The 19,252-nt window shown below is 43.4% G+C and overlaps 1 protein-coding gene across 3 annotated transcripts; it reads left to right on the top strand.

Annotated features, from left to right (window-relative positions):
* The first annotated feature begins 738 nt into the window (after positions 1-738).
* LOC125530749 (protein ROS1C-like) lies at positions 739-18,905 on the top strand. Of its 3 annotated transcripts, XR_015608872.1 has the most exons (32): positions 739-996; positions 1,109-1,331; positions 1,443-3,440; positions 3,973-4,063; positions 4,178-5,186; positions 5,448-5,527; positions 6,174-6,258; positions 6,333-6,424; positions 6,507-6,575; positions 6,710-6,746; positions 6,848-6,930; positions 7,251-7,682; positions 7,839-7,875; positions 7,950-8,013; positions 8,106-8,245; positions 8,856-8,921; positions 9,026-9,140; positions 9,214-9,252; positions 12,072-12,323; positions 12,906-13,026; positions 15,055-15,157; positions 15,245-15,396; positions 15,492-15,693; positions 15,783-15,977; positions 16,069-16,125; positions 16,224-16,308; positions 16,399-16,744; positions 16,832-17,027; positions 17,116-17,205; positions 17,289-17,545; positions 17,615-17,689; positions 17,766-18,905. XR_015608872.1 is itself a non-coding variant. In XM_048690811.2 (19 exons), the coding sequence occupies exons 2-19, from the start codon at positions 1,139-1,141 to the stop codon at positions 12,230-12,232; spliced, it is 4,791 nt and encodes a 1,596-aa protein (XP_048546768.2). In that variant the 5' UTR covers positions 739-996; positions 1,109-1,138; the 3' UTR covers positions 12,233-12,600. The 3 variants fall into 3 exon arrangements, 1 of the variants encoding a protein (XP_048546768.2); XR_015608877.1 differs by lacking the exon at positions 15,492-15,693; XM_048690811.2 differs by lacking the exons at positions 12,906-13,026; positions 15,055-15,157; positions 15,245-15,396; ... (8 more) ...; positions 17,615-17,689; positions 17,766-18,905 and having other exon boundaries at positions 12,072-12,600.
* The last annotated feature ends 347 nt before the right edge of the window (positions 18,906-19,252 follow it).

Raw genomic sequence — 19,252 nt, 5'->3', positions numbered from 1 at the left:
AGAGCGAGCACGATGACAAGGCCGCCGCCGACGAGGCCACCATCAAGTGGGCACGTGAGGACTGGGCCCGGCTGGAGATGGAGCGCCAGCGCCGCACCCTAGAGGAGATCGCCACTCGGCGCCGTGGCTGCGACGAGGGAGGCGTCATCGTCCTTGAGGACAGCAACGACGAGGCGCCGCCGCCAGCCAAACCCGTCCGCCAGTGCGACCCCGGGCAGAGGTCCAGCAGGGACGGCCGTAGTGTGAAGGAGGAGGAGGACGATGACGACGGCGGCTACTACGACGCCTTCAGCAAGCTCTTCGGCCCGTAGGCGTGCGCAGGCGGCAGCGGCGCGGCAGCAGTAGTCTTTTCTCTTTTAGATTAAATTTTCAATATGTAAAAAGATGGTGGAATGTCTAAATATCGCCGAATCTATGTCGTGTTTGGCCAAATTTTGACCGAGTATGTTTTTAAAAACCTTTAGAAAACGTTGTCTAGAGGCGGCGGCTGGGAACCTAATCACCCCACGCCGAAATTATCGCCGGTTTACTTTTAGGGCGACGCTATTTCTAGTTCTGAGGGGCCGAACGGCTGAAGACGCTCTTATAACTCCTAAAGATAAGAAGTTTAGGGCTCGACTAGTTGCCGTTAACTTCTTGAGATAATAAGAAGTTAAAAGAAGGCTCGACTAGGTGCCGTTAACTCCTCAAGATAAGAAAGAAGTTAAAATCTTGTAGGATCGGTTATAGATGCTTTAATTAAGTAGAGAGATCGCAAGAGACACATCCTTCTCCCTTTACCTCTGGCCGCCGCCGCTCTCGTTCATCAACAAACTCGCCGCCGCTTTGCTCCGCGCCTCCGCCGCTCCGCCCCTCCCTCCCCTCCTGCAGCTCTGCCTCTTCCGCATCCTGTTCTGGCGCCCTCCCCTCTCTCAGCCGGATCAATCTTTCTCCGGCAGATTGGACGGCACGGCGCCACCCCCAAATCCGCCGCTCCGTTTCCAGGGGTTTGCGGAGGTTTCTCTCTTTTTCGCCTCTTGCTATTTGGTCCTTTTTTTATCAGATTCGATCATCCACTTGCTATTCAGTCCTTTTTTTACCAGATTCGATTATCCACTTCTCTGCTCAGGTTGCGGAGAAGAAGCAGTCAAATCCTGCAATGAACCAAGAGAACGTTCCTGGTAACACGTGGCAAAATCTTGCTGCCACAGCCGTAGCGATGAGCGGCGCCGCCGAGCAAGGCAGTGGCAACTCCGTCTGGCCGCCCCATAACCTGCCTGCACCAATGCTGACCGGAAGGCCACTACCTCATACGCCCACTCTAGTTCCTGCCCTGCCCGGCATCGCAGGAGGTGAGCATTTTCTCTTCACGGCAACATTGCATCTTCAGTTTTATGATATAGCTTCGTCCAAGCTTAATTTGGGCTGAAAAAAAAAAGAATCATTCTGTTTTTCCTCTGCAGATTCTGAAGATGATGTTTCTATTGAGCTTGCTCCAAGGGATTTCTTGTCACTTGGAAGGGACTCGGATGTTGCTGCCAATGACAGGGCCATAGATCCTTCGACAGTACTAGCAGTTTCAGTTAATTGCAGTTCTGAACATACACCAATACATCTTCAGCCAAATGGTTTAGATGCAGAAGCACTATTCCAAGTACATGATAGCCAACAATCATCATCATCAGCAGCAGATCTCTCTGATAGGCACAGTAAATTACAATCAGCTATTCCTTCAAATACTAATAATGAATTGGCTTCACTGCTTGCTGAAGGTGTAACTGATCAGAACATGCAAACGTATCAGCAGACACGAGAAAAGCTCAAGACCCAAAGCCAACTGAACGATCACACACCTCTGTCAGCAGCAGCAGCTGCTGCATTCAAGGAAAATGAGGAGGCCCCTGCAGGAAAACTGAAGCCCCGGAGGAAGAAACATAGAGCCAAGGTAATACGCGAAGACAAGCAAATCAAGAAGCAAAAGCCTGCTGTTACAACACCAGAAGGAAAACCACCAAATCAGAAAGCCAAGAGAAGTTATGTTCGGAAGAAAAGGAATCTCAGCTCTCTGGAGAATTGCTCGGGACCTGTTAGCGACCAATCAGTCTCTAGGGAAGCAGAAGATGCTGCTAGAAGCAGAGCTGCATCAGTCCGAAGAAGGTTGCAGTCCGAACTTTGTGAACAGGGAGTGCTGAGAGGCAAATCATTAGCTGGCAACTCATGCCACCACGTTGAGGAAATACTCATTCATGCTAAAAGCTCTTTCTGTTCAACCGCCACTGTATCAACTGCGCAGGGTGCACATGGACTGCATCTGGACATGGAAAATTCACCAGGAGGATTAGCTTTTGGCATGATTTGCGAGATGAACAAATTGTTAGATGAGTACATACATTTGCCAGAGATGGCAATAAACTGTACACAAGAAGTTTCACCTGCAACTTCTGGATGTTTTAGCAGAGAGCCACCAAGAAAACAAGACAGTGTAGGAAGCACTCATAGTCTTGATGCCACAAGGATTGGGGTTACCATACTGGAAGGGAACAACAAGGACTTGGAGGTGAACGACTCTAACAAAGCTGGTTTTTCTATGCGTCGCTCAGCTACGTCTGTACGTGAAACAACATCCACAGAATTTCAGATGACTAAGGTGTCGAGAGTGGAGAAAAAGAAGGATCAACAACGTAGAGAGAGCAAGTCCTCTCTAGCCGGCTCACGGGACTCGATCATCTTAAGGACTGCCGCTCAGATGCTAGGATTTTGTCAAGCTGGTGGGATAAAAAAGAAGCGAACGGTCCGAGTCCGCAGGATTTCGTATGTTCCTATAATGAATGTTGAGATGAATAGGGCAAAAGTATCGCCAGGATTATCATCTCAGTCATGCCTGGAGGCCCTGTATGGAAGACCCAGTTTTAAACCTTTTACCAAGAAACGTTCACGAAGGGTACGATGTCATTACCGCAGATCAGAGGGAAATTTTCAGCCTCCGAATAATAAAAATTTCTACCATGATATTTATTATGAAGCAACAGGAAAAAGGTCACACAACTCACGATATACATCAACTACATATATGGATTTCCTTCAAGGAGTTGCATCAGGGCTGAATTATCTTGATTTGAACACCGAGCCTGTACATACAAATGAGATGTATCCATCCCTGACCACATCCGCTGTTGTCCCTTATGGAGAAACAGGTAGTCTATCAAATTCTCTTGTACCATTTGATAGTCAGATGATCTTCCCATATGAGTGGCCGTTGGATTTAGTCAAGAAGCAGCGCCCTCGAGCTAAAGTTGACTTGGATTTTGAGACAACTAGAGTTTGGAACCTCTTGATGGGGAAAGCAACTGATGAGCCTGTAGATGGGAATGATGTTGAGAAAGAGAGATGGTGGCAACAAGAAAGAAAAGTTTTTCAAGGCCGTGCTAATTCATTTGTAGAACGCATGCGACTAGTTCAAGGTACTTTGTTGGAGGTGTAAATTCATTAAGATTTCAAATCAATTTTAACATCCATGATATGCTGAATTCAATTTTCCTTGAACATTCTTCATAGCCCTTTCTACCACATGACACCTATCTCAAAGGTTTGCCAACCAAAGAGACTTGGTTGATATAGTTGTTGAAATATCCACATTAACAACTATCAGACATCCTAGTTTGAAAATCTTTAACGCTGAAGTAACCCCACTGCTCAATGTGGTGGATGATGTTGTCATAATGAACTTTTGGGAAGCTGGCATTTTGCTTCCAAACCTGGATTTTGGCTTAATTTCATAAAGGGTAAATGTGGAAACCTTCATGTTCCATTAACACCGGTGGTAGAATATTATAGTAATCTTTAGACTCGTAGTATATGATTTCTGAATACAGCAAATTGCAGTATACGTGAAAGATAGGTGTGAAAGTGTTATATTGTTTTTAAATTTAAATTCAAATTTCCATGAGCCGATGGTTGAGATATATAGCTTATGTTGACTTGCATGTTTATTAGGCGACAGGCACTTTTCTCCATGGAAAGGATCAGTAGTTGACTCCGTAGTAGGGGTTTTCCTCACTCAGAATGTGTCTGACCATCTTTCCAGGTATGATAGTCACATCCAATACTCTGATACTCTCTGTTCTTTAAAACAAATGAATAATTATTCTTGTTTACAAACTCTGGTTATGGTTGCTATTTCTTTCTCTTCAAAATACAGCTCTGCGTATATGTCACTTGCTGCAAATTTTCCTCCAAGGACAGTTAATAGAAATTGTAAGGATGATATTATCAGTCAAGACGATGAGGAAATAGTTAGCACGGTTGCAGTAGGAGGGGTAAGAATCTTTGACTTTTTTGACAACGGTGCAAGACCAGATCTACGAGAGAACTTTGAGGAGCTGTCAATAACCAATGAGAAGATACATGTAGAAACAAAGAACAATGCTAGTGCTTATGAGTTGACTAAAGGTGAAAATTATTCCTTCAACTCCAAAGAAGCAAATGCAGATTTATGCGACCACCAAGAGGCAGAAGTTGACCCCAAAGCACAACAATTTCCAGATTTCTCCATCGAATTAATAACATCAGAAAAAAGCTCACGAGCGATACAGTTCCAGAAGGATATGTCATCTTCTAAAAGTGTTATAATTTCGGAAACTATTCTTCAGTCAGAATTATCGAGTTCTGGGGATAATCCTTCACATAACAGTTCTGTTGGTAGTGTCGGTGGTGCAGCTTCTCAGCAGCTGGGAAGCAATTTCGATTCATTAGCAGGAAATGATGCCTCAACCAAGGAACTTGAATGCCAAAGAATCAAAACAACAACAGTAAATGATGATGGTGCAAGTCAGCATGGAATTCCCTCTACTTTTGAAGCATCAGATTTCCAGGAGCATGAATCACTCTCTATCACTGGTGGAACGATAGCAGAAACAGCAAACACGGTGGATGAATCTACTGTCAAATCTGGTTTTCCTTTCTATAATGGAGGACCAGATAAAGAAGCAAGACCAAAGAAAACAAGAACCACAAGGAAAGAAAAAACTGAAAACTTCGATTGGGATAAACTTCGAAGACAGGCTTGTGCTGATGGCCACATGAAAGAAAGAAAGTCTGAAAGAAGAGACTCTGTTGATTGGGAAGCAGTACGGTGTGCAGATGTACGAGCAATTTCTAGCGCCATCCGGGGACGAGGAATAAACAATGTTTTGGCAGAGCGAATCCAGGTACAAACTGAACAGTAGGATTTAATAAGTTATGTTTGGACTGGTTGATGCTTTGTTGATAGTTATATGGCTATTCTCTTTCTTAGAATTAAGGCCACAGTAACCTTAGGGTTTAATTGTAAGCACTAACTAGGACTAGGAGACAATGATTTACTAGTTCTGTATGCAGTATTTGATGTTTTGTTGAAATAGCAAGCACAGGACTGAATTCTTTTGTAGGACTGAGATATCAGTTATGCTCACAAAAATTATTGTTTTCAGGAGTTCCTGAATCGAATGGTCAGAGATCATGGAACCATTGATCTGGAGTGGTTAAGAGATACCCCCCCTGACTCAGCAAAGTAAGATAATGAGTATATCTCTTTACTTTCTGTGGGTGACACTTTCTAGTGCTTGAAATACTATAACCTAGTGTGAAAGAATGAGATGGAGCAAGAAGTACAACAAGTTGGATGTTGCATTTAATATCTAAAACTGAGCACTATGTGCTAAACTGCTAATGTAGAAGTTGCGTGAATAGAACAAAAGTTTGTCAAATGTGGTGCAGTTGACTAAAGTAGTGAAAGATTTGTTCAGTTTTAGCATGGAAAACAAGCACCGAGTACCGACTTGACCAGAGCAAGTGCTTGTTTTCCATGCTGCCTTGCTTGTTCCCTGGATGCTCTGGAAGCACAGGAACGCCTGCGTCTTCGACAATGCGACACCCTCGATTGATGTCCTAGTGGATAGGATTAAAGAAGAGGCCCGCTGCTGGGTTAGAGCCGGTGCCCAGGGGCTTAGGGTTGTTCTGCCCACATCCTGGGATGTACACTAACTGGCCAATGCTGTTGTAAACTCACCTCCTAGGAGGCTTTTTTCACCCCCCCCCCCCCCTTTCAATGAAATGAAACGCAAAAGCCCTTTGCGTTTTCTCAAAAAAGCATGGAAAACAAGCTCCATCCAGCATGACAAGATTTCCTATTAAAAACGATTTGGTGCACTTTTCAGGGATTATTTGCTTAGCATACGTGGACTGGGGCTCAAAAGTGTTGAATGTGTTCGTCTACTGACATTACATCAACTCGCATTCCCTGTAAGTTATTTCTAAACTTTTAAATCACCTTCAATCACTTTCATATTTACACAACAATGCTTTGGCCACTGAAGGTTGACACCAATGTTGGCCGCATATGTGTAAGACTGGGATGGGTTCCTATTCAACCCCTTCCTGAATCTCTACAACTACATCTCCTCGAGCTGTAAGCGTCCTCCATTGTCTAAGGATTTATTTCATCTTGTATATTCAATTAAAATTTGCTCATATTGATTTTCTTGTCAAAGATATCCTGTCTTGGAGACTGTACAAAAGTACCTTTGGCCTCGTCTATGTAAACTTGATCAAAAAACACTGTGAGTATAGTAATATTAGCTTAAATTCTGCACTTGTTTTTTTTACTGGCACATTATATGTTATTCTTTCCATGTAAATTTCAATCTCTGTAAATAATAACTAAAGTAGTTAACAGAGTCAACATTTTTCACAGGTACGAGCTACATTATCATATGATCACTTTTGGAAAGGTACTTTATTAGGATCTAGAGATGAATTGGTTCTCCTTCCGAAGTACTAGATAAATATTCCCTAAAAAGGGTAAATAAATATTTTCACACAATCAATGCAGGTGTTCTGTACTAAAACAAAGCCAAATTGCAATGCTTGTCCAATGAGAGGTGATTGTAGGCATTTCGCAAGTGCCTTCGCGAGGTATTATCACATTTTATCCTCTTTCAGAAATAGTAACTTATATTCGATCCTTGTACCAAATTGCCTTCTGTTGGTTGAGATTTGTGAGACACATATTAGTTTCCACTCAGAATATAACCTGTTTCTGAACAGATGCTTCTGTTAGTTTCGATACATGCATCATGCATCATTTTTCTTTTCTTTTGTGCAACCAAAAGTTATGTGGCACTTATCTTGGATTCTTGGTCTTAACTGGGAGCTCTTTTGTGTACTTATTATTGATTTGTGAATTTCTTGTCCTTCTGAATCTTCTTATGTTTTCCTGATTCCTTTTAATGAAGTGCACGGCTTGCACTTCCTGCACCTCAGGAGAAAAGCTTGGTGAATCCGAGCAATCAATTCAGTTTTCAGAGCGGTAGCATGCCTACTCCGAACTCAACTGTGCTTCCTCAGCTTGAGGAAAGTACCCGTGGAAAGGTTTTTCACACTAACAATTCAGAGCCGATTATTGAGGAGCCAACAAGTCCAGCACGGGAAGAACTTCCAGAAACTTGGGAAAATGACATTGAAGATTATGATCCAGATGAAATCCCACTAATTAAGCTTAACATGGAAGCTTTTGCTCACAACTTGGAAAATTGTATTAAAGAAAGCAATATGGATCTCCAGTCTGATGATATCGAGAAAGCACTTGTTGCTATTAGCACTGAAGCAGCTTCAATTCCTGTCCCTAAACTAAAGAACGTGAGCAGGCTTCGGACAGAACACTATGTGTAAGCACTAAGCAGTGAACTGATTTTGCTTTGGCTTAAACTTGCATTACTTTACACTTACTATATAGCTATTATTTTCCCATGCAAATTATTTTATTTATCTAGAAAATGCTCAGTTCTGTAACTTTCATTACTGAAGTAAGATTTTGCCTGCAGTTACGAGATTCCAGATTCACACTCCCTTGTGCAACAGGTTTTGATTCTGCCACTTTCATTTAAGCATTTCAAAACATTGTTCCTGTTCCTGATCTAGAAACTGATTTACAGCTTGGACTCCATCAACGGGAAGACGGCGATCCAAGCCCTTACCTATTGACCATATGGATGCAAGGCAAGTATATTTTATTTGAGAATGCATGCCCGCACATGTAATTTGACTGCACTTGTAAGTTGATCTTTATTGGATATTCTGGCTCAATGCAGATGACATAAATGCAATGATCAAGGCCCCCAAACCATGTTCTGACTTTCGAAGGGAAGATGGATTTTGTAATAATGAGAAGTGTCAGCACTGTGTGCTTGAGCGGGAAAACCAATCTAGATATGTCAAAGCCACGATTCTGGTAAAGCAATAAATTACCTGGCAATCATGAACACTGATTTAGAGTAGATATGTTAGTTTGCCATCCTAAAAGCAGAAGGCTACATCTAAATTACTGAATTGACAAAATAAATAAATAAAACAGAGTTGTTTTTCAACCTCTTAACTCATAAAGCATTTTTAATCTATAGTGTTTGCTCAAACACACATTTGTGTTGGCCTGTGTTTGTTGCATGATCATAATCTATAATCTTTGCTCCAAAGAAGAACATCTATGTATCTTTTGGCCTTTTGGGCCAATTCAGACATACTAAAAATATATTGGTAAGCTACATAATACCTACTCTACTAACATTTTAAGAAATATGAATAACTGATTGCTGTTCGATCAAATGCACTTGTGTTCTTTATGTAACTTGTATTTATCGTATGAGAATAATCTATAGTACTGGCCCTGAAAAAGGGTTGCATAAATTTGAGTTTCTTAGCTATTACATCTATGCAAAAGAATATTGTTAGTGAGGTACTTTAAATACTAAAGCTTTAGTAATAATATTAACAACTCACTGTTGTCTAAAAAATTGCATGCGCTTCTCCAGTCTACTAATGACGAGTTACTGGAACATGAACAGGTTCCATGTCGAACAGGTACGAAGGGTACTTTCCCACTGAACGGCACTTATTTTCAAGTTAATGAGGTATGTCGCAGACTCAGATATTTCTTTTTCCTCAAGAATAGGGTAGATATTTCTACAGAGTCGACTTACAAAGTTACAATGCTTTTGTGAATTTATTGACGCAGGTATTTGCTGACCATAAATCTAGCTATGATCCCATATACGTTGTAAGGAAGGACTTATGGCCCTTGGAAAGACGTATGGTCTACTTTGGGACTTCGGTGTCTTCTATATTCAAAGGTTGTGACCAACATACATCACCAATTCGGACAAATCTATCTGTTTACCAACAGCTCTTATTTTACTTCTGTAGGTCTAACAACTGAAGAAATACAGCAGTGCTTCTGGAAAGGTAAGAACAATATATTTCAGTAGGTTGCCAAATGTATTTTACCGTGGGGGAAGATCTTGCTGCCTCTTCTCATCAAAGAACAATTTATGAGTATAGGGTATAAATTAATGGTTGAACACACATCCCGTCCCATGCACCCATGTACACTGATAACTTCTAGATGTCCAACTAAAAAAAAAGAACTGCTAGATCATCAGTATGAAATGGAGCACTGAACTAACTATAGTGGAATTTATCTTCAAAATGCACTGTGGAGCAAATTAATTTCCAGGTTCCAAATTAAAAATAGTAGCCTTCTTAGATTTAAAAGGTGGAAGGCTCTTGTTCTCCCCAAACAATTTAGCAGAGACTCCTGCATGCGATCGTTGGTAAAACAGAAAAACTCTTGCAATCCACCGTCACCTATCCTCCCCTCTACCCCCATCCTTCTGCTGGCTACAAGTCGGTGAGGATCCCATTCTATACAGCTACTAAATACTCTTAAGGCCTGGCTTACTTTTTTAGTTTAGATCTCAGGAGTGACTCCGTTCTCCTCTGTTTTTCACTCTTGTGGTTGAAGAACGTTTGCCGCAATTATTGGACCTTCTGATCTCTAGTTGGTAGTGTCCGTTTCCTTCGGGTTCCTTACGATTGGTGGTTTGTATGTGGTATCCACGCCCTCCCTCCTTATATGTTGATAGCTTGTGGAGCTAGTCAGAGGACATGCTTTTCTGGGAGAATTGTGCCCTCAAGAAACATGCAACAACTCAATCACACGATGCTTAAAAAAAAGCAACTCAATCACACGGAAGTATGGACACCGTCAATAAATTACAACTTAAATACATTACCAAGCTTTTCTTCAAGGCCAGCATCATCGATCTCCAAGGGAAGCATCCGGATCTGGAACAGGAGCTGAAGCCCAAACCACTGCCCTCGAAGAGAATCACAGATTGAAGCGCCTCCCATGTCTCTCCCGTGGGCAACACAGCTGTGCTTCCCATGCCTCTTCCGTTTGCTGCAATTGGAGGGGCAACTAAATTCTTGCTGACACCAATCTATCTTCTTCCTCTCCTACCGCTCACATGGTCAGGTCTTTGTATGTCCGCTCCTGGTGGAGCGGGACCTTTTGGATAGTGGTGGCGATGGGACTACTTTCGGCACGTCCATTTTGGTCAGCCATCGAGTCCTCTAAATTAGACCAAAAAGGACCAGTGCAAGGGTGGTGCGTCGGTGTCACGCCCAGCCAGCCGGTGTGCTCCTGTTGCCAGGTCAGGCGTTTGTGGTGGCAAAGCATACGCCAGCGGCATGGCTTCTCTATGGCTCTTTTTTTTGCTCGCCAAGTGGTAATGGAACACAATGACTTGATCTCGGACATAGGGATTACAACCGACCGCAGCCTCCCTATATAGGCATTTCCCTCTTGGTGCGACGGGGATTCGCTTATGGTGACAGGAGAGAAACCAACAATATGACATCCTCCCGGCCTCCTCGGCGCGGTCGTAGAGGGAGCATTGTGGACGGTTTCACATCGCGAACGTCTTGGACCAAGACAATATGTCGATGATGTTGCAGGCCGCCGGTCTCACACCGCAACGGTGCCAAGGCCCAGAAGCAGCCAAACGCCAATTACGTCGTGAACACTCCTCCACCGCACATCGCCACATACATGGTCTATCGCAACGCACTCCTGGAACCATCAGTCGGTACTCATGGAGTAACCCTATGCTTCCAAAACGTCGCCACGCCGGGATCCTTCATGGTCTGCTACCCATGCCATCAAGTAGTCTTTTTAGAGATTTCAAATGGACTACCACATACGGATGTATATAGACATATTTTTAGAGTGTAGATTCACTCATTTTGCTCCGTATGTAGTCACTTGTTGAAATCTCTAGAAAGACAAATATTTAGCAACGGAGAGAGTACTAGCTAGAGCAAAGGTGAGTGCCACCGGCTCACGCCCCAACCTTGGGTCAGACCTCCAAGAACAACGCCTCCACAAGGGAGCATCGTCGTCGACGCTGATGTCATGCAAGCTAGATCCTGGTTTCACCCGGGGTACTAGACCCTGAAGGATGGGTTGAATCGAGGGTCCTCGATGGTTCCACCAAGATAGGAACAACACACATCGTCGTCGGCATGGACAAGTATCAAGCAGGGCTTTCGCCCGAAGCACCACGACCACACACATGCATCGGTGCGACTCCATGGAAACTCGGCAGCACAATCCTAGCACCTCCTACAACTGCGCCGGCCCGGGAAACTGGTTGCCCCACTGTCCCCGCTAAAGAGGCCACCACACGCCATGCATCATGACTAGCATGAGCCGGCCATGGCAGCAGCCCCAGAGGTATTGGCCGTGGCCCAAACGGCCCGTGCACTGATATATACAACACATGAAAGATATCATTTTTACTATTAAAGCTGAACTAAAACTATGACAAGTACTCCCTCCGTTCCAAATTACTCCTCGCAGAAATGGATGTATCTAGAACTAAAATACATCTAGATACATCCATACCTGCGACAAGTAATTCGGAACGGAGGGAGTAATATGGACCGGAGGGACTAATAACTTCTTTTTAAATTTTTTTAGTTTTCTTTAATTTATTTTTCTTTCTCTTTCCTTTTTTTAATTTTTTTATCAATATTACTAAGCTCTCAATATTCCTCTTCTCCCACACTCCCAATGATACAAAGCAAGGGACCTCATCGTTTTTTGCATTTATGTGCAAATGATTGCTTCCAAACTTATTTGGGTGGAAGATGTTATTGCACATGATCTTTCTCCATGATTTATCTCGAGTTTCCCTGACAAAGAGTGTGATGCGATGCAGGATTTGTGTGCGTGCGGGGATTCGAGAGGGAAACCGGGGCACCAAGGCCCCTATGCCAACATCTGCACGTCGTGGCAAGCAAAGTGCCCAGACGACGCAACACAACAGCAGCAGCAGCAGCAGAGCAGAAGTCGGATTCAGCAAAGGCATCAGCTTCATAAGTATCATAACCCCGGTAGTTCTCGATCTGCGCATGGGCCGTATTAGTTAATTCCTGTCGGATGAACCATGCTGGACATGCTGGACGGTCAGGTAGGGTAGCGCGCTCCGCCGCTTGTGGTTATAGACGTGTTGTTTGGGGCTGATTTTAGATGGACTGGGTTGATGAAGATTTTTTTTCATTTCGTTTATGGTTTGGCCATCGGGTTTCTTCTGGTTTTTAGGGGTTTCCTTTACCCCTTTTTTCTGTTTTATCATTTTCTTTCCTTTTTATGCTAATTTTTAGTTTTCATTTTTAAAAATTCATGATCATTTTTAATTCATGAATATTTTAAGAAATTCACTAATAAATTTGTGAACAATTTTGTTAGCCCATGTACATTTTTTAAGATGGGATTTCTTAAAAGGCGCGACCATCTTTAAGAATTCCTGAATACATATTTAAATCCATGAATATTTTTAAAAATAAAGATTTTTTAGGAAAAAATGATGAACTTTCTAAAATTATGAATATTTTTTAGAACATGCAGTAATATTTTTTGAAATTCACAATCATTTCTAAATTCATTAAAAAATTGTGCAATAATTCATTTATAATCTATAAAGACAATTCCTTTCTTAGAGTTTTGACTCAGGAGCGAACACTACCACTAACTGTAAGATACCATTGGGCAGGTGATGGGTGTGACACCCATGCCGAATCTTCAACAATGTCATCAAGCTACTGGAAGGTATTAGCCTATGCGAAGTAGTAGATCATAACCCGAAAAGCTCCTTTGGTGCACGGCGTCCATTGGTATGCATATCCTCACCAGTCGGTTGCATGTGAATCATCGTCTTGCATTAACTGTGCAATGTATAGTAGTGATGCGTTTGTTTTTCACCGGGCTGTATTGCCCGCGTAATCCAGCCGGTTTGGTCCTGGATCCTTCCGCATGCGCAGCAGATGTCCCGCGACCCAGCACCATGAGAGGCCGCAATTTAGAACAGGTTGCATATTGGACCAACCGGCCCCGAGCACAAGTTAGGCCACTGTAAAATTATGCCAGCTCGCTCGGCTGGATTGCTTGTCAGGTTTAGCAAAATAAGTCTTCAACGCACGTCGGCCATGTTGACATTTGTTTATAGATGTTAATGCAACAATTAGTTGTTAATTATTCCCGCTTTATTTATCTAATCAAGTGCGTTTAACCGAGGATCGCGTGCAGTGCTGTACGAGCCTCACAGACACATTCATGCAGCGTCAACCTGGTTTACGCTGACAGTTCTTATTTATTAAACTTAATATCTTCCAATATGAACCATTAGAGATTCTAATTGCCAAGACAAATCGCCCGATACGTACGACTGTAACCATTTGTTTTGGTCAGACCAGCCAGCCCTTATCGTCTTAGCCCCACGCACAGGCAAAACATTTACTGCTCTTCTCCCCCTCCCCATCTTTCACCTACCAAAGTCGCTAACGGCGGCGGCGGAGATCAAACTCTCAAGTGTTTCCGACCGGCCCCCGTCGCCGTCACGGATTCTACCCTTGGCCCCCAGCGCCCCAATTTCTTCGATGCTTCCAGCCCCACTCGTCCCACACCAGGTATGGATTTTAAGCATATCAAGTGCAGCATCGACCGTGAATTTCTCTTGGATCGACAAATCCATCTCCATTTATATTTCAGTAGGCATTGCAATCATAGTTCCCCATAGCTAGTGCGGCTCTGCAATCCAGTTTTTTTGGTTGTGTTGCCTTATCGAGTCTGCTGTATTTGCCCTATCTAAGATGTAGTCTCTCATCGCCAGATTGTCAAGTATTAGAACGATGTCCAGCCACGGCAACGCAGACGGAGAGCCACCCCCCAAGATGTAACGAGCCCAATATCTGGCAGAGAAGAAGAATCTGTCAGGATCACGCTAGCAGATGCAACTCTTACTTCTCACATATCTATTCAGAAGTTTTGTTGTGTGGTATCCCAGTTTAGTAACTTCAAGCGCCGTCTTGTTTCTGAAACAGGTTTCGGAGGGCTGATGCATTTAAAAATTACACACAAACTGAATTTGAAATTCAGCTCTTCATTGATTGTCAGAGTAGATCCAGAACAATGCTTATTAGAATTGGATCAATCAAAGAAAATTCCAATCACAGACCAAGAAGTAAACGATGCATTTAAAAATTCAGCTCTTCATTGATGGTTTCGGAGGGCTGATGCATTTAAAAATTACACACAAACTGAATTTGAAATTCAGCTCTTCATTGATGGTCAGAGTAGATCCAGAACAATGCTTATTAGAATTGGATCAATCAAAGAAAATTCCAATCACAGACCAAGAAGTAAACGATGCATTTAAAAATTCAGCTCTTCATTGATGGTTTCGGAGGGCTGATGCATTTAAAAATTACACACAAACTGAATTTGAAATTCAGCTCTTCATTGATGGTCAGAGTAGATCCAGAACAATGCTTATTAGAATTGGATCAATCAAAGAAAATTCCAATCACAGACCAAGAAGTAAACGATGCATTTGGTTTGCCCCAAGGAAGTAGGGTCATTCCTCCAGGACATTCAGATCTTTCTGAAGTTTGCATAGAGTTCAGCAGATTGGCTTCAAGCATTAGTATCAAAGGCGTGCATAGTTTGAAGGCCGCTGAATTTATTTTATCAAAGAATCTAGATGAGAATTCAAGCAAAGTGGAATGTGACTGCTTTAAGATAGCATTTGTAATCTTCTCATTTGGCCATGTCCTGAACCCATGCGCCAAGCACAATTATACTAGTGTTGATTACAGGGCAGCACTTGTTGTCCCGTCAGAGATTAATTCGTACAACTGGTGTAGGTTAGTCACGGAAAGTTTGATGAAAGGCGTCAGAAAGATCAAATCCGATATCGCCAATGGCAACATCACAATTCACATAGTTGGATGTCACCTTCTCCTCCAGGTATTCATGCTCAACAATCTTGTAAATATTTTTTTTAGGTAGGACATTTTTTTATCATGTTGACCTCACATTATTTTGTCCATGCAGGTAATTGCTTTGGACAAGATCGAAAAATCAAGCGGGCACATTGCACAGAATATCCTCCCCCATGTCAAAGTTTTCGATCACGAATCAGTAAAGAAGGCAATTGACTCAATTACATCCCACGAAGGACAAGAAGTTTTTTTGCTGGCACAGATGTAATCTCAAAAGCATTTTTATTCAACACCATTAATTCTTCCTTTTGCCTGCAGTCTTTTTTTGTTCACACATGTTACGTGTTGTTGTTTTTTAGTGTGATCTGAAGGAGGTTGTTCATTCAGAGAATATTATATCGAATATAAAAGTTCACCATCCCAACCATGTCACAAACAAGATATGTGACCCTTCATCTTCAAAGGTCCCCCTTCGTGCTGCTAGTAAGATTAATTAAGCCACGAAGCACTATTGGCCCTGTAGAGTTTGCCAACATAATGAGACGCAAGTACCCAAACATGGTACCACACCAGATTGAAACCTTAATATCTTAGATTTAGGCAGCAGTTAAATTTTATCTATGTGCAAAGTTTTAATTGTTGTCATGCAGGCAAATGACCTCGTTGGAATCATTCTGAAGGAGCACAATACCAGGCTTATGGCAAACATCTCCGAGATACGCACACCACCCAAATTGGGATGCTAAAATTTCTCGACGAGCTAGGGGCATGTTTGTCCAGCAGATGCATATGTTGCCAACTTGCCGGTCTTACGACATGCCGTTTGGTAGATACCAACACAGCAGGTACTGTCACCAAATCAATTATTGTCGTACGGGTAGATCCATTTTTCTGTCTAGATGTTTTCGTTTAAGTCATCATCGGCATGGAACACAGGACAAATAATTGTCAATGACCGGCTGGGACAACAGCACGATCTTTCCGACAGCGAAGGTTGTTTCTCGTCACAAAAAGCTAATTCACACCCAATACAGCGATATGCACCCTTTGATTGAATCCTTATGATTTCCCCTTCATCAACTTAACAACAGGCAGCTCCACTGGGCATGTACATCAAGCTCGGAAAAAGGGTATATGTACAGAGCAGTGATAACATTATGGACGACACGCACAACGGTATTTTTTAATCAATTTTGTTTTTATATATAATTAATTATAAGCATGCACCATTTTGCCCAACTGAATCTATTTTCTGCCCAATCTCAGGCCAAAACAAGAAGCACTATTATAACCAACAAGGCACTTATGTTCATGACGGCAACCACGACAATCCATCCACTCCAGAAAGGGGCATCGACTCATCCGCTGACCTAATGAGCCTTGTTTTCTATCATGATGGTCTTTTTTCCAGTATCGTACTCGCTTACCAAGATTGCACGGGAGTTTCTTTCTCACAGTTAACAGACACGACCCCACCCGCCAGACATTTATCTTGAAAATCATTTGTGTCAGACCCATGGTCTTCGACTCCACCGTCACACACCCCACTGGCTGATTCAAGCAAAATCTTTGCATTCTGCATCTCTAATGATCAGCCTGACAGCATGTCTAGGTAATATCCCATCAGTAAACAAAACTGTATTATGATCAACATACTGTTCTAACTCATGTTCCCTCTACTTGCCTTTTTATGTACCAGGACATGGATCGAGCACCCCACGCCCAGGCTGTTGTTAGTGCAGGGGTATATTTTATGTGACTAGATCATCGGAAAAGATGCAATAAGCCATGAATGCTTGACTCCCATTGTTCGTCGATTAGCACAAATCCAACACACCAATTCGAAAGATGGAGATTTTGCAATTTGGTGAAAGTTCGTCGAGCCAGACTTTACGGTACATTACTATGTTGGTTATTTTTCCTATGCAACTTTAATTTTTTTTCAGGATGACCAGTTCTGATAATAATACCAAATGTTTGCAGACACTTGCCATCCGCAACATAGACCCAACGTTCGCCGTCTTAGTCCAAACAGAACTCCTAATGGAGAAACACATCGACCAGTGCCGAATGGTACGTCACATATATATTTCCCCTGCCCCCTGCTCTATTATATTTTACAATGAATATTCATTTCTGTCTACATTGCAATGCAGTTCATTTTCCACACCCCTCTGCATTATGGATGGTGCTGTTATATTTTAGATATGCTGAGGAAGAGGATTGTTGTTCTAGATCCGCAAGCAGGCCCATTTGGATTTACATCCGACAGAGTCAAATTCCATGAACAAATCAGTCATGCTATCCATGGGGCATTCTTCAAATGTGTGCAAACTTTATTCTCAAGTTGGCCATGCACTTCTGATGGATGGAACAGAGAGTTTCCTACTTTGATGATAGAAAAAATTGCAAGGTATTTTTAAACGTTAACATATGTTCATTGATGCCATCAAACGTTAATATGTATTGCTATCATCTTCAGTGAGGAGTCCACCATCTATTCGTTATTCATGGCAAGGCACTATGAGGCGAGACACTACGGAACCCGACCACGAAGGTTTGTCTGCTAGAACAACTCTCCAACCATATTTATAATACACATATAATCATTCCAGTATGTTTTTATCTGCCAGGAAAACATATGTGCCTATCGCCGAGCCATCCTCCAAGACGTTCTGAAGCTTGAGGACAGCAAATCGGACACATCGTACAAGGCAATGCAGCACATCAGAGCAACTGTAAACAATTTGTAGTTTGGTAGACATCTTCAGAAACCAGATGAGAAATGTACCCCCCTAGTCGGCTCAATAGTTTATCAAGTCAGATAGCAGGAGTTTGGTTTGCACAAACATCCTTATGTACTGTACCGTAGCAATTAGTATCCAGACCAATATAATCTACAGTTTTGCTAAAGCACATCTGTCAAGGACCTCGGTGCCCAAGACAGCAGGACCTCGACTACGTAGTTCGTAGTCTCGGTTGATAGGAGCGCTAGGGTTTTTGCCTAACTGCTCAATGGTGCAGGAGAAGAGATTAGGAGTAGAGGAGGAGGTAGGAGATAATGATTTATTGCCTGCGTCCAAGGGTGCAGATTACAGGATATATAAAGGCCTTATGGGCTTCTAACAAACTAGGAAACTAACTACTCCTGGACTCCTAACAAACTAGGAAACTAACTACTCCTGGACTCTAGGAACCAACGTAGGATCAGGACTCCTTGTCATGCCTCGCCAGCTGTGGCCGTCGGCTGCTGCCCCTGGGCGCACGACCCGCGCCTGTACGCAGCGCCCCACATGACATCTCTCCCCCCCTCGACGAGCAGCTCGTCCTCGAGCTGAAAAGCGGGGTAGCGCTCGATGAAACTGTCAAGATCCTCCCATGTAGCTGATGATGCTGCTTCACCCTTCCAGTGGACGAGCAGCTGGCGAATGCCGCGTGCTAGTCGTGCACGAGTCACGCGCTCCGGTTCTGGAACAGCCGCCCCGTTGTGGATCGGAGGCAATCCCGGTGGTGCAGTTGGAGGCGTGCCGAAGAACTTCTTGAGGAGGCCCACGTGGAACACGTCATGGAGGCGCGAGCGTGCCGGAAGCTCAAGGCGGTAGGCCACGTCGTTGACGACCTCTGAAATGCGGTACGGCCCATAGAAGCGTGGCTTGAGCTTGCCCCTGGTTGGCAGGTTGAGAGAGGACGCGGCGCGCTGGCGAAGACGAAGCCAGACCCAATCGCCCACGTCATGCCGAATGTCCCGATGGCGTCTGTCGTAGTAGGACTTGTAGACCCGCTTGTGCCTGCTGTAGACGATAGCGGACGTCTGCGAGTAACTCGTCGCGCTCCGCCATGCTCCTGGCCACTGCGGCCACCCGTGTATCGCCCGGCTCGTAAGAGCGAATAGTGGGAGGGTCACGGCCATACACAAGCTTGAACGGAGTTTCTTGGGTTGATGTCTGGTAGGCGGTGTTGCATATGTACTCGGCCCAGGGAAGCCATCGGAGCCACTGCCTGGGACGATCCCCGGTGAGACAACGGAGGTACATCACAATGATCTTGTTAGCAGCCTCCGTTTGGCCATCCGACTGTGGATGAAACGCCGTCGTCATGTGCAGCTTGGTCCCGGTGAGGC

Source organism: Triticum urartu, chromosome 1A, assembly GCF_056163025.1.
Source record: "Triticum urartu cultivar PI428250 chromosome 1A, HENAU_Tu73, whole genome shotgun sequence".
In the NCBI taxonomy this organism is placed as follows: Eukaryota; Viridiplantae; Streptophyta; class Magnoliopsida; order Poales; family Poaceae; genus Triticum; species Triticum urartu.
The sequence above is the reverse complement of the archived record's forward strand: the minus strand, read 5'-3'. Positions and strand labels throughout refer to the sequence as shown.

Coding starts and splice junctions, on each gene's coding strand:
- LOC125530749 (XM_048690811.2), top strand. CDS start 1,139: ATGAACCAAGAGAACGTTCCTGGTAACACGTGGCAAAATCTTGCTGCC. Junction 8,246..8,855: donor ATGTCAAAGCCACGATTCTG/GTAAAGCAATAA, acceptor GAACATGAACAG/GTTCCATGTCGAACAGGTAC. Junction 9,141..9,213: donor GGTGTCTTCTATATTCAAAG/GTTGTGACCAAC, acceptor TTACTTCTGTAG/GTCTAACAACTGAAGAAATA.